We start from the raw sequence: 15,283 nt of genomic DNA, 5'->3' as shown, positions 1-15,283 counted from the left end.
TGCCGAAATCACACCTCTGTCCCTCTCAGCAGCTCCTTTTCATCGGAGCGGTTCTCGACTCGGCGCAGTTTTGGGTTTACCCACCCGAGCAGCAGGTTCGGGATATACAGGCTCTAATTCCACTCTTTCAGCCTTTATCCCGGGTCTCGGTCAGGTTGACGCTGCGGCTTCTGGGGCTGATGGACTCCTGCATCCTTCTGGTGCATTATGCCCGGTGGCGGATGCGGGCTCTGCAGTGGGACCTGAAGTTTCAGTGGGCCCAGCATCCGGGCAACCTGTCCGACCATGTCCTGATCTCAGAGGGCACTGCGAGACCGCTGCAGTGGTGGCTCACGGACCGCGATTGGGTCAGCGGCAGATCCCTCTCACTTCCCCAACCGGAGCACGTGGTTGTGAAGGACGCGTCCCTCCAGGGCTGGGGAGGCCACATGGGAGAGGCGGAGTTCAGAGGTCTCTGGCGGAGTCCCGGCTCCATATCAACCTTTTGGAGCTGCGGGCGATTAGTCTATCACTGAAGGCATTCCTCCCCTCTGTCCAGGGGAGTGTAGTGCAGGTGTTGACTGACACCACCGCCATGTGGTACTGCAACAAACAGGGCGGGGTAGGGTCGTGGACCCTCTGCCAGGAAGCTCTGCGCCTCTGGCAGTGGCTGGAACATCAGGGAGTCACCCTGGTGGTTCAACACCTGGCAGGTTCTCTGAACGCCAGGGCATCTGAACTCAGCCGCAGGTGCATGTTGGATCACGAATGGAGTCTGAACTCGGACGTGGCGCAAGGTCTCTTTCTGCAGTGGGGAGAGCCTTGGTTAGATCTATTCGCCACCGAAGAGAACGTGCAATGTCATCCGTTATACGCGTTGGAATTTCCAAGGCGGCGCTCGCTCGGAGACTCTTTTCGTCGCGAGTGGAGTTGCGGTCTGTTGTACGCCTTTCCGCCTATACCACTTCTGCCCAGAGTACTGAAGATCAAGCGCGACCAGGCACAAGTCATCCTTGTTGCTCCGGACTGGGCACGAAGGTACTGGTATCCCGAGCTACTCAGTATGTCAGTCGATCCCCCGGTTCGTCTGCCTCTCCAGGATGACCTTCTGTCGCAGCAGCAGTGGACGGTCCTACACCCGAACCTGTCAAGTCTCCACCTCTATGCTTGGAGATTAAGCGGCGACAGTTGAGGCCATTTGACTTGCCTCCTGAAGTCTGTAACATCATTCTGGCAGCCAGGCGTCCCACGAAGTCGGTATACGCCTGCAGGTGGAACAGGAGTGCCCTTGCAGGACATTTGCCAGGCAGCTACGTGGGCCTCGCTGCACACATTTGCAAGACATTATTGCCGGGACAGCCAAGTCCGGAGGGATGGCTTCTTTGGCCGTTCCGTCCTTCAGGACTTTCTGGTGTGATTCGCAGACCCACCACCTGGGTTGGTTTTGCTGGGGTATCTATTCTAAGGTAAGGAATCTATCACTAACGTGTCTCTTTCAGATGCACAAGTTACTACTTGTGTAACGATATATCTGTAAGAGACCTTAGTTAGTGATAGATTCCTTACCGACCCACCCATCCTCCCCGTTCTGCGACCGATATCTAGGGTTAAGGTCCTCCCCTTTCAGGGCCCTAGTTTCATTGGCACCAGTGTTGGTTTTTAGCATGGCTCTGCGTTTCTGGCGCGGAAAAGCTGTGTCTAAGAACTGACGTCAGCGCGCGGAGGCGGCATCTATGTACTCCGACGTCATCACGGCGACGGACGCGGAGCCGCAGACGACGCCTACCAACGCGCAAGGGTACTGCTACGCAAAAATTTCCGGATCTAGCCGGACGCCCTGGGATATTCTAAGGTAAGGAATCTATCGCTAACTAATGTCTCTTACAGATATATCGTTACACAAGTAGTAACTTGTGCATATAATCCTCTGACATCTTTTTCTGAGGGTTACACTTTGATCATGGGCTTTGCACCTCTGTAATATTGTGCATTCACAGATCCGCTAGTCCTCAAACCTACCATCTGTCAGGAAACATAATGACTTTCCTGTTCTTATAGGCTACTGTCCATCACAAGCTTAAATCCTGCTGGCGGATAAGCGCTCTGTCACTACCTCGACATCTTCAACTGATGTTCTGTAAACCAATTTGAGTGTAAAGATGTTCTCTCTGTCCCTGTAAAGTAATGATTATCTTCCTTGCACCAAAAATAAAATGCAGAGTCCTCTTTGTTTCGGCTCGCTTCTTTGTTTGTTGTAAAACAGAGGTTGTGTTACATTGATTAGTTGTGCATATTGAAGGCTTGTTGCAGTCAGTATCAATTGCTATTTCAGATGGCGAGGTGGTTTTGGACACGGAGAACAAACCCCTACCCCTGAATGATCTGGTAGCACCGCATTTGCCTACGTCTGCTGGTACAGAGCCTTTGCCCCCCGGTGCTAAACGGTACGGGAAATTTTAACTTGCATTAATATATACATTTTATAACTTGTACTTGACACAACATGCTAAGAGACCATCTAGGTGCCTAGTTTGCTGTGAAACTAGGAAACCAGAGTGGTAATTTAGAAAACGCATTGTGTGAGCCTGGGGAAATCTCTTAACTTCCCCCAGGTTTATTTGCCTTGCTTTCCAAAATAGAAATGCTGAAGAAAAACCCAGATAACATTACCAATTGCTATAAAACATTGGCCTTTACATTTGAGTTGAACGCTGAATAGTAGCGGTGTTAGTTTACCCAAAAAAAACTTTCTGTATGATTTATTTCCTATTAAATGCTTTTTTGATCAAGTTTTCCTTTGTGAACCAGACTGCACATAAAAGAAGTCAGCAATGCAAACATTCCTCAATTAAAAAAATCTGACGCGTATTTGTCTGTCTAGAAGTGGTAAGTGTGATGTTGGGGACTGCAATAAACATCTTTTGCGGTCACTCTTGTTTGTTCTTTATCCTATGGTTATTTCTCTTTCCAATGTCGCACAGGCCATTTACATTTAAATGCACACGCTTCCTAGAATTGATTCCAACCCTCTGTTCTGCAGCCTTGTCAAATTCAGTCCTACCTCCTCTATGGTGGGCACTGGCCCAAATGGCTGCCACAGTAACTGCGTAGCTCATGGGCCTCACATCCGTCATTGGATGATGGGGATAAGAAAGTGCTTCAGACAAGTCTTTCGTAAATGACATCTGGCTTCTATAATCTTAAATCTGTTGATCTGTTTCAGTTATGGCGGAATGTAAGTAATTAAGGCTGGTTCTTCTGAAGTTGGATTATGTTGCATGAATGGAACAGGCCAGCAGTTAGAAACTCGGAAATACTGACTGTTTCTGGAGTGTTTGCTAACTCCCTCCAGATCGAATTGTAAACATATTGCCTATTAGTAGTTTTGCAGGCCTACTGTTAGAAGGAAGTGAATTGGAAGATTTAACACGTTTGCCTGCTTATTCATTAATGTGCATGTGGTCCTTGGGAGATCCTATGTTAATAAAGTCTTTTTAAATACTGGGCATGTGAGGGTTCATTGCAATTTTTGTCTGTGTGGAATAGTAATGGGATTGTATAAGAGTCTTGCTCTGGATGCACTGCTAAGGTAAATGTCCGCATAAAATTAGAGTAAAGGCAAACCTTTATGGCAAAGTTAGAAATGAAAATAAATGTGAAGTTCTGCACTGAGAGAAATAATTTGCATTAGCCAACATATTTTTTTAATTTACACAACACAAGGTTGCAAAGTTTAAGGCTGAATTAGTTTACAACCTAATTTGCCTTTTTTACTCCTGGCTGAAATTCGTAAGGTGATTCTTGGCAGGGGGATACATATCTACATTTACTTGTGCAGATTTCTCCACCAGGAGTGCAGAGAAATACGCAATAGTAAATGCTAACACACAGGGGGTCTGTTAAGTGAGCATTCCAAAGCGTGGTTTGCCTTGAAGGTCTGAAAATGTCACAAATCCTAGTTTGTTGGCATTCCTTAACTCCGCTCTGACCCCTTCCCACCCTGGGAATGGATGAGCATTTTCTTTATCCGGGGACTGAAGTAACTTTCCTTTCGAAATAGTATTTGTTGGAGGGTTTAAGGGACATGCTTTCTTCAGTTATGTTTTCCTGTCAAGAGTAACAAGCATTTGCAATGTAATAGATCTCGCATTTTAGAAACTTTGACCTATTGGTATTGTAAATGGCAACACCTTCTGTTTTTGCAGTTTTTTAAGACCTAAATAAAAGGCACTGTCATTTACAATGCCCAAATCTCGCAATTGCGAGACTTATTGCATTACAAATGAGAAATAGTTCTGTTCAAAGCCACACTCCTTCAGTGAGAGCTCAGCTGTGTTAGGTTGAACAGTTAGATATGTGCAACCTGAATTATAGTCTTATGTCTAGGATCAAACTATGAGCCATATCCCGTCCAAGCGATAAGCAGGAGAAAACAATCAGGCAGCTTGATAAATAAGAATACTTGGGAGTTACCATGGACCCCAAACTCTCCTGGCTAGAACATATACATTCCAGGAAACAAAAAACAAAAACAATTGGGAAGGCGATTGGCAGGTTCACCAAGCTGTAGGAAGGAAAAGCAATTACCCAGTCGGTCACTGCACTAACGATTAAACGTATACAATTGCAGCTATTCACCTCACCAGTACTTTACTATAAGACATTAAATGAACTGGGAAAAAATATTTATATAGCGTTAAGAAATTTCCCAGCCTAAGTCTAGCAACTCCGTATAGCAAACTTAGGTTCGAATTAAATCTGAGTCTGTTGGCTAACTTCCATAACACTTAAATGATAAATTATATATGTGAATGTAATAACGCCAATGCCTCAACGCTAAGGTGATAATCTATAAAGGACCTGAAATTTAACAACTACAAAAGCTTTGACCGGAGCTTGGACAGAATTAGGACAGTGATCACATAACACAATCTTCCAGGCCTGACCTCTCTTTCAAGTCTACCACGTCTTGAACTGAAAAAACCCAATAAAAAGTACTTTAAGGGGAACTATTGAGAGGAAGATGTATGCTCTCTTTCGAATTACCATCATAGCGACTTAACATTTAATTCCTACTCCAACCCAAGAAAACCATATCGTTCTTTTAACCCAGAAGGAACTAACAAAAATAAATATTTAAGAATCGGGCTTTTATATATTCCTTTGCATCAATTTATGGGGTCTTGGAACCCACACATAATGGGCAATGGTTCATATCGATTATGCAGTTTTAAGTCTGAGACTATAGAACATATTATTGGTATCTGGCCCAGTCTACGAGGTCTGTGCAAACAACATCTTTGAATATTTTTTAACAAGGTAACTATTTGATCCACCAGAGAAGCAATCAAATATTGTTGTAACAATAAATCTCTATTTTTTTTTATTAGTGCCTTAATGTGAATTTTAGATATTACTTACAGCAGCCTGGGCTTTGTTTACTTAATTTATTTGACATATTGCTTTAAAAAAATACTTTACTTATTGATTTTAATACACTACTATAATGGGTACCAAAAGAATGGAAGCTATATGCATTTTCTTTTCTTTTTCTTTAATTTTAGAAGATGTAGTATTTATTATAAAATGATTTGATAAATGTAATAATCCTACTTTCGTACCTACGTACCAAGATAATTCTTCTGTGTGATGCTGAGGTGGACCATATATGCAAACTGACTGACATTTTGCAGTGTGGGACCTGAGCTCCAAAAGTGGACGGCCTGAAGGAAAACTCTGATGTCTATGGGTCGAATTTTAAGATGTGTAACCTGAGATCTAGCTATGGTATCCAAGTCCAAGCTGTAAGATATGTTCAACATGAGATAGCTCTGCTATCTAAATCCAAGTTGTAAGATATGTGTAACCTGAGAGGGGGCTCGGTTGTATAAGGCGAGCTGTATGAAATGTGCCTACTGAGAAGTAACGCTGTTTAACACCAAGATGTAATATTTGTGTAAATTGAATACACTAGTAAGATGGTTGCGACTTGATAGAAAGTTCTTTTAAGACATATGCAATCTGTGAGATAATTCTGCTGTCAGACTGAGGGACACAATATATGCATTTTGAGGGAAGTTCTGCAGTCTCCGGCCTTAGCATGTGAAATCTGCATACTAAAGGGTAGCTCTGTTGTCTAAGGCCCTAGTTGTAAGATGTGTACAATACGACAGATAACTGTGGTATCGGAGTTCGAGTTGTAAAATATTCGTAACCTGAACAATAGCTCTGGTGTCAAAGGTAGATCTGTGCGATATTTGTAACCGAAAAAATAGCTCTGCTGTCTAAGAGCTATAAGATATGTGCAGACGGAGGGATACCTCCGCTGCCGAGGCCTCAGAATATATTATTTGCGGCCCTTGGAAGAACTATTTTATCTAATGCCCACGCACAATCAATCTTCCCTGAGTTGCCATGGCGCATTTTCTAATGTCAGTCTGAATCTGACATTCCTGTAAGGTTTCCAAGCATTTCCGGACAGATAAGAGGAACAACTGAACCAGGGCCTAACGAACAGAGCTACCGACTCTGTAACTGAGACAGCATGTTTGACTTTCGTCTCCCCTCAACATCTTGTGATTCTAGGCAAACAGCATAATAATCTCTTAATGCCTCAAAATAAAAAATGCTTTAATGTAGTCTGGGGCACGCATGAAGTGCTCTCATGTCCTTAGCTTAGACAAACTTCTCACTATATGAAAGCTTCCTAAAAATAGGAGACAGACTTTCTCATGCTACGTAGCACTCCTTCACTGTGCTGGGACGAAGCGCCTGGCAAGACTGATAAACTGCCTTAGTACAGTGAATGACCCCAGTCTACTGACCTCACTTTTGCTACCCGCCAAGCTCACATTTCCGGTCACCTTAAAGACATCCACTGGCTCCCCGTCAACAAGGGAATAACGTTCCGCCTCCTCACCCACGCACACACGGCCCTCTACGACCTAGGACCCGAATGCCTCAACACGCGCCTGTCCTTTTACACCCCCACCCGCCAACTTCGATCGTCCAATCAAGCCCTCGCCGCATTTCCGCGCATCCAAAGATCCACCATGGGGGGGGGAAGATCCTTCTCCTACTTAGCGGCCAAGACCTGGAATTCTCTCCCCACCCACCTCGCCTTACACAGAACCACCTCTCCTTCAGAAAACAACTAAAAACTTGGGTATTTGATAAGTAAAGCTCCCCCTCCCTCAAGCGCCTTGAGACCCTCTGGGTGAGTAGTGCGCTATACAAATTTAAACTTGACTTGACTCCAGGCATGACTTTCAGAAAGCCCTAGCAGTTCCCTTTGTATCCCCGCTTAATATCCGCACGTTTCGGTGGCTCCTACATATGTCCTGGGACATGCGTATTGTAACTGCTGCTCATGTAAAGTGCTCCTATACCTTCGGGTCGCGGAGGCACTATATAAAAAAGCAATAAATAAATTAAAAAAACAAGTAGTCCTTAAAGGAAACAGACAAAGCCCTACAGGGCAATATAACTGTAGTTGGTTGGTGCTGCTTCCAATAAAAACCGAAGTGATGCATCAGACCAGCAATCAATAGGGAGGCCGGAAATCACAGTGAAGCCAATTGCAAGCAGCAGGCAAGCAGCAGGCAGGATTACCCTCGCTATGCAGATAAATAGATGTCTTGGAGAGACCTAGAGTGCGCGCTGCCTAGGCAAGACCTAAAAGGTGCATTTGCACAGAAGGCTCCGAAATGGAGGTTCTCACAAAGGGACTATGCGCCTTCACAAAAAAACGTGATCTGTCCAGAAGTATGCCTGGAAACCTGCTCCTGGCAGAGCTTTCTAGACACACTTTGTGGATGTTAGTCAATTAAAAAATTGACCATTTCACTCTGGTGAAGGCACAAATCTCTACCTTACTTTTTTTTTCCTGAATAGGTCCAAACATTTTTAAGATGTTACTGCCACTATATATGCAAGTTCTGGAGTACTTACATCAAACTTATATGGCTACCACCATTAATTTAATAAGACAAGTTGGCTGCCCTCTCGTCTGAACTGAATACATCAAGGAAACCATCCCTTTTTAGTGCATGGAAACCATAGCATCTGACATCTGAATGTCTCATGCCTTCATTTGTAAGTCATTTGGTGAAAGAGGGCAACAAGTATCACATGTAAGATTGGGTGGATGTCTTGCAGATCTTTTATAAAACTAATTTACCATAAGGCTCCATCTAAATTTATAATACCCAAACATCACTTGGTGCACCTGTCCATACCATGCTATTGAATAACCTTTTAGGTCACAGGATTATTTGTCTTGATTCTTGATTTTTAAACACTATCTCAATCCTAATTGTGAAATACAGTTTATAAACAGTGGGTACTGAAACCTCTTTCTAACTTCTGGATATTGCTATCTGTGGGGGTTGTTCACTGGTTCCTTTATTGATTTGTGTTAAGCAGTGTGTGGATTTCTTGACTACCGGCTGGTTTTTACAATTAATTTTCTCATTTCAGTTTTTTCATTTTCTGATTTCTGGATATTGACTGTTTCCTTGATATATTCTTTATATGCTAACTGTCTCTTGATGGGGACTACTAATAAAGCTAAACTTCTAACCTTTCTGTGATTACCTGTGATAAATACATCCTGATCAATTATATTTTGTTTTCATGTTTTGTATATCGATGTTTTTCCTTTCCCCCCTTAGCCTTTGACTTGCTGTCTTTCCACTGCAAATGTATAGTAATTAATGTTCCACGCCCATTTAAATTGTAATCCCTTGCTAATCTGCACTACACTAAAATGTATTTACAGTTCATAATTCATGAAAACTTATTTCTTTATATGCTTTCTATTGATTACTCTTGTTCTCTCTCAATTTCCCTTGCGCTTACTTAACACAGTACTAGGTACACCAAATACGATTTTATTGGGTAACCAGCCGTTACTGAAGTGGCCCAAGTGTGAAAGATTAGTTGTGAGAAGCGTTTTTTCTATACCTTATTAACACAGTCCCAACTAATATTAAATCTACCATTACGAGTCTCAAACTCTCCTGCAGATACTTTGAATCTGCAAGTTCGGCGAAGGCTGACATTTACTGTCCCAAGAAATGCCATTAAGGGAAACTAAACCTCAAATCTTGAACACAGTAACACACTGGTGCCTTATCACCCTCATTCTGTCTTTCAACTTTTTCTCATTCATATTTTCAGTGTGGTTAATTCGAATGTATTTCTCTGAGCTTTATAGATGGCAACAATATAATTGGTCAACCTGAAAGTAATCTGTCCAGGTCTCAGAATACGCCACTTTAAAACCACTTCCATGGAAACACCAAGTTCCTAACATGAAATACTTCATGTCCTCCCTGCCACCTTCTATTTCACATTTTCTGATGGTGAAGCCCACAAACTCAATTTGCCTGGGAGCATTAGTGCTTCACAAATGCCTAACATTTATCATCCCTGCTGAGCATTAAATTGCTTTTAACCTGAGCTTTGTTTGACTCTTGCTGCTTGGTGTCTAAAAGAGGAGCGTGGCAGGGTGTGCAGAGGAAAATAACCAGTCGTCCATCAATGCAAAAAAAGAGATCCTGCATTTTAAGTGCTGAAATAATATCATGCTGCTTCTAGGGTTTAAAGGTAGCTTTCGCAGAGTATGCTCACTCCAAATTATGAGGAGTCCGATTGATTCAGTGCTGTATATACTGCGTATGGAAAAGACACCTCTCTATCACAGTGTGGTAGTGGGTTAATATATACTGCTATCCCACAGTCTTGTTATTGCGATCTTCTCTCTCTGTACAGGTATGGTTAAAAGGAAGCCGTGGTAACTTTGCCCTAAGCTCACTCCTGAATATTTCACTCAGTAGTGGAAATGGTGATGCGTTTCTTTAGATTAGTTCAGGTAAACTAGCTCTGTCCCTGACGAGTTAGTTTGCAACTTGATTGACACTTTTATCTTTGGCATCATCATGACAAATCAAAGTTGGTAAAGATGTGTACAATATCTGAATGAAAACGCACTTAACCGCATCGCTGCTGCGGTTATTTTTGCGCTGTGCGGCTGTTTTCGAATAACCGCGTTGCATGACGAGCTGAGCTCGTCATCTGCACAAGTCACCCGTGGCTGATGACGAGCTGAGCTCGTCCTCAGCATCGAAGGGGTTAAGATGCTTACTCTATGCTGTTTCTGGTATAGGATAAAAAGACCATGTTCTATTCTTGCCCATGTTAGATGGGGTCATCATGTTTCTCATTCTAGGATAACATTCAACAGCTTCCCTTAGTCAAAAAGATGTGATGGTGTTTACATTGACCACCAAGGAGTTGCTAGACTTCAGGAAACTTTGCCTCACAATATTGGTTGGCTGGGCCACTATGTTGGTTGAAGGGCACAACATTGCACACCAAGCAGATGATAATATACATCATTTTGAGACCAAAATATGTTAAGTATGCCTTGGAGAATGTGCAGTTGTCGCAGGTTTTTTCCTTTAGTCAATGGTAGAGTTGGAATTTGTGTTCGATTGACCATGAGGCCCAGAAGCCCATCTCTAACATCTGTTTGGTATTTTGTTTTATCAAGAAAGGACCAGGAATACAGAATATGTATTAGTCCTAGTTTATACCTGCTGCATGCTTCCCACTCAGTCGTTCCTGGTCATTCGCTGTGAGCTGAATATTATTGCATTTTGTAATTTAAATAAATGGCAGTTTGTTGCCCGATTTCAAATTGTATTCTTTCCTCACCCCAACCTCTACTTTTCCACATTAAACACAGGTTAGCTTTCCTTTGCTGGGACTTTTCAAGCTTCAGTGGAAAAAGTAAGGATCTACTGGGGCGATACGCTTTGTCTCGAAGGCATCTGCAAGCTGCTGGCTTCCTTATTGTGGACGTAAGTGATAGACGTGGATTCCTGAAAAGCTGTTACACTTAATATGATTAAGTTAGAGGGGTTTGGATAAAAGTGTTTAGCATCTGCTCATTTCTGTTTCGCAGTTGTTGCAGTAAAAATAATTCTGCGGATTGCTGTGCGACTAAAAATAAAGACTGGTCCAAATGTTATTACGTCTAAAGGGGCAGACAGTAGTTGGTCGCATTGTAATAGTAGCAGGTGATGCTTTTTTTGTTCCTCACTGAAGTGGATGCATTCATGAGTATTCCATTTCAGCTGTGGGCCTGGTTTCATGGTTAGCTGTTTGTAGAAACAAAGTCCACATGGTGAGACTCATTCACAAACCTCATTTTGTAGTACAACAAACTGCAATTCACAAATCTACAGCCTGAGACTCCTATCTGTGTGGAGATCTCTGCCCTGGTGGAAAAGATCGCTGCGCACACAGGTTTGTTTTTATAGCAAATGTGGGAGAGAGCAAGGGGAGTAGTGGGAAAGAGGGGATTAATTCCTGGAAAAAAATGGAAAGGATTAGAGGAAGTTTAAGGAGGGGCTTGGGAGGGACATGCTAATGAGAAAACGCACTCAAAGAAAATAGTAAAATAACTACAAATCACAACATACACTTCTTCTAAGGTTACTACAGCCGTTGAGGTGTCAAAACAGGATAAAATGTGCCCAGCCGTGGAGTAAATTTGAGTACCACACATGGTCCACTACTTATACTGCAATACACTACCATAGAGGAGACCAAGAATTAAAATGAATTCAAAGGAATTATCAAATAAATTACATTAGTTTAGTTTGGGTTGGCTGATGGTTCAAACTAGAATTAGATTTTTTAAAAACTAACTGAAATTCAAAGATTAAAGTGACGTAATTGTGTTGGAAAGAGATCTGAGTGAATGTTACATTTAATAAAAACACTAAAATACACTAGTTATAGTTGAGTTTAAAAAAAACTTTCACCCCTGTGCACGTAATCTAGTTCAGAATATTACCTGTCCCTGCATGATCCGTATGTTGGGATAAATATCTTTTGCAAGGCTTTGAAGTGCTCCACCGTGCCCTTTTTGACCTGCCCTGTGCATTTATTTTTGATTGGCACCTCTGTTCCTTTCACTGAAGCTGGTTACAAGTAGTGAGCCAAAGATAGCTGAGAGCTCACAAACACTGCCTTGTATAATAGAATTGGTTGTGGGGTTCAAAGTATGCAAGACCTAGCACATACCCACTATGAAATAGTTTTGGTCTTATCTGCACCTAGAAGCTTCTAAACCCCATGCCTCTTCCTAAGCAACATTGTCAAGTTTTCATTGCTTACTTGTAAAAAGCCACTGACTGAATATGTAGCGAATTTGTTTTTGCTGTGCCCCATCTATGCTGTGTTCTGCTGTTTCGAAGTTTCTGATCTTAACCGCTTACTGCAGTAAACATTAACTGCTCATCTTCACTGCTTTTTGAGTCGTATATCCAAAGTGAGAAAGTAACTTGGTTATCCATTTGCAATGCATTGGTATTGTGGCTCTGTGATTAGTAGCAAATTAATGTATCCTCATAATACTGCTCAGCAACTGACTTCCAAGACAAGACCTCGAGATGCTTCTTTCTGCCTTGCCTAATCCGCATTTTCTCTGTTTATCTACAGGTGCCCTATTATGAATGGTTCGATCTGAAGTCTGAGTGGCAAAAAGTTGCTTACCTGAAAGACAAGATGGGCAAAGCTGTGGCCGAAGACATGGCTAAATGAGTACATGGAAGTTGAGCCGTAGACATTTAGGACTCTTGAGAGAGAGAGAGAGAATGATGAACTGGAGCAGTTCATATGAGGAACCAAATTCCAGCTACGCCTGGTTGGCTCAATTTTTCCATTTTGTGAAATTAAGACTTGCGGATATATTATGGACACCAATGGATGCTAAAGAGGTTTCTGAATATTGCCTTCAGCTTAACAAAGGCTACGTGTCCAAGTGCCAGAACTAGAGTGGAGCAATTGCCGAAATGGAAGACTGTATATAAAAAGATGGCGCAGTGGTTGACCAAACCGCTGCACACCTGGAGAAATATTTAATGCATACAATCTGTATTTTAAGATTAATGTTGATCATATGAGCAGTAGTTTATTCTGATAAAGAACATGCTCTGGGGGAAAAAAAGCTGTTTTTAACTTGTGATTATTTTTGGTTTGTTTTTTCTTTACTTAGCTAGAAAATGAATTGTACCAAAGCATTGTGAAATAATTTGGATTGCATAATCTGGCTCAAGATTGCACGTGGTAAAGCAAGATAATCCATTACATCACACTAAAATCATTAACAGACTGAGCAATAGAGTTGTAGTTTTCATAACTGGAGGTATGATTAAGTCAATTTTTCCAGTTTTGCTGGTTTTTTTGGTTAGGGGATTTTAGCTTGTGAAAGATCAATTGGAAATGTATTCCAATTGCATAAACGGCTCGGTATGAGCATTTAAATGGCACTTACTACCCCAGATAAAGTGCTGAAGCATTTTGCAGCAGCACTTCTTTCAACGCAAGGAGGTGCTCCAGCACATTAGCGGACGTTTAGGACTCTTAGACCCTAGGGGATGCATGTGATCCACGCTGGAAGTGATTTGGTAGTGTTTGTAATGTACTGTTTACTTGTCATCTTCTGCTTCCATGAAGCATGTAGTGGAATAAAGAGGATTGAGGGATGTAGTGTTAGTGATCCACCACGTTCACCAAAATCGAGACTGGATCCACCACATTATCACTACTCTGCAACTCCTTCCACCTCACAAATCATCAGAATTACAGTACACCAGATAAACGTCCACATTAGCAGCTTTCCTCAAGCAAGGATTACACTCCCCACTCATGAGCTTCAACAACACAAGGGCTCCTTTTTTCACACTTGAACACTTCACTCTGAATTGCTAAGTAATCTGTTGCTTGCTTCAAGCTGGAGTGGTCGGCAAGTGACACAGCATGAAAGGCTGGTGCAAATACTGAACTCTGCGCACTGTCTCACCCAAATTGAGTGCCATGATGTACTGAAACACAGCAGAGCCAAACCAGCCTTCCACCTCACTGCTGTATAGTTCCATCAAGAGTATGTCTCAGTCACTTTGCATGGATCATCTGCCCATCCACTCTTGCACTCCCCTCTTGAATAAACCATCCCTACATCCAGGTGATCCCTCTAGCCACTATCTCGGTTCACATTGATCCCTTCATGGATAGGATACTGCAGAGCAGTTGCCATCCAGATGGTAGAACACAGATCATTACCATGTTACTCTGAGCAAGACAGCCTAGGGGCTGCACCAAGGAAACTGGCTCGTTCTGGGTTGTTAAGACTGCTTCAAATGAGCAGATGTTGGAGACCCTAATTCGGTTGTTCGTGACAGGTTACTGGTGTTCGACAATGTAAACTGCCATGGTCTTCCATAGGTCGGCCTAGAGGACTGCTTGAAGCCTGATTCCATTCTGTATAAAATTCGAATTGTTCAGTAATATTTCATATAAGCTGAAGTGCTCACTTTATTCAACTGTGGTTGTTCTCTCCTGAATCCACTCTTTTGTCTCTGGACGCAGTCTCTCACCTAATCACTGAGCAGTGAATTACATCAGTGGATTATAAACCAAGTCTCCTATAATAAGCCCCATCCACCCGACCATTTAAAAAGCAACTTCTGACCAATCTCTTCAGACAGTGCGAACCCACTGCCTGATTGCCCATAACTCGGACCCATTTTGTTTCTTAGATTTTGCTGTCCGTGGAAGATATGTCGGGTCCTGTTTATTGTAAATAATGCTGCTTTCATGCCAGTATGGGGATCATTTTTGTCCAGCCCCAAAGAGGTTCCATTATGGGTCTGGGTGTGTGCTTGGCTGAGCAGTGCAATGCCATCTCGGACTCCCAAGTTCGGTTAACTTGTGATATTATATATTTATTTTTTTGAACTACTTATGCACATACTACGGACTCTTTCCTAGACAATTTCTTCTACCTGCCCACCTTGACTTGTGTGTGCACTGTCTCTGCCTTAGTTCAATGGACCACACAATCTTCTTCCGTACAGTCTCCCTTCTGAGGACCACAGTCTAACCCAACCATCACCACTGCCTTTCAACGCTGGTCTAAACAATCTGTCTTCTCCCTTTTTACTATCTGTCCAAAACGTTGCTGCCTATTTCTTGCATTTGTTATTTCTCAGGTTTTATATGGTCATTAATAGCCCAATCGCCTTGGAACAATCCGAGCCCTCTGTCCCTTTGATTTCTTCAGACCTTGCAGCTGGGTAGTGTACCTCTAAAGATAGGGTGTTTATTGCACAAAACTCAACCTCTTATAAAAAGTGTTTAAGTCTGAACTGTCTGCTTAAAAGAAGCCCACTTCCCCATTTCTTCTAAAGCTATTTTCAAGGTAGTCCTAGAGTTGAGGGACTTAATTTGT

General features: G+C 42.4%; 1 protein-coding gene and 1 non-coding gene across 3 annotated transcripts in view; both read left to right on the top strand.

The window, feature by feature from the left end:
- Positions 1-13,167, top strand: part of TBRG4 (transforming growth factor beta regulator 4) — a 262,457-nt gene extending 249,290 nt beyond the window's left edge. For both annotated transcript variants that reach the window (XM_086940993.1, XM_086940992.1), the window contains 3 exons: positions 2,312-2,423; positions 10,730-10,844; positions 12,493-13,167. In XM_086940993.1, coding sequence (XP_086797119.1) covers positions 2,312-2,423; positions 10,730-10,844; positions 12,493-12,594 — 329 coding nt within the window. In that variant the 3' untranslated portion in view covers positions 12,595-13,167. The remainder of the gene's footprint in view (positions 1-2,311; positions 2,424-10,729; positions 10,845-12,492) is intronic.
- Positions 3,015-3,148, top strand: LOC147685108 (small nucleolar RNA SNORA5). Its single transcript, XR_015300810.1, has one exon. It is a non-coding gene; the product is annotated as a small nucleolar RNA SNORA5 (small nucleolar RNA).
- Positions 13,168-15,283: the final 2,116 nt, after the last annotated feature.

Source organism: Lissotriton vulgaris, chromosome 10, assembly GCF_964263255.1.
Source record: "Lissotriton vulgaris chromosome 10, aLisVul1.2, whole genome shotgun sequence".
Lineage (NCBI taxonomy): Eukaryota > Metazoa > Chordata > Amphibia > Caudata > Salamandridae > Lissotriton > Lissotriton vulgaris.
The sequence above is the reverse complement of the archived record's forward strand: the minus strand, read 5'-3'. Positions and strand labels throughout refer to the sequence as shown.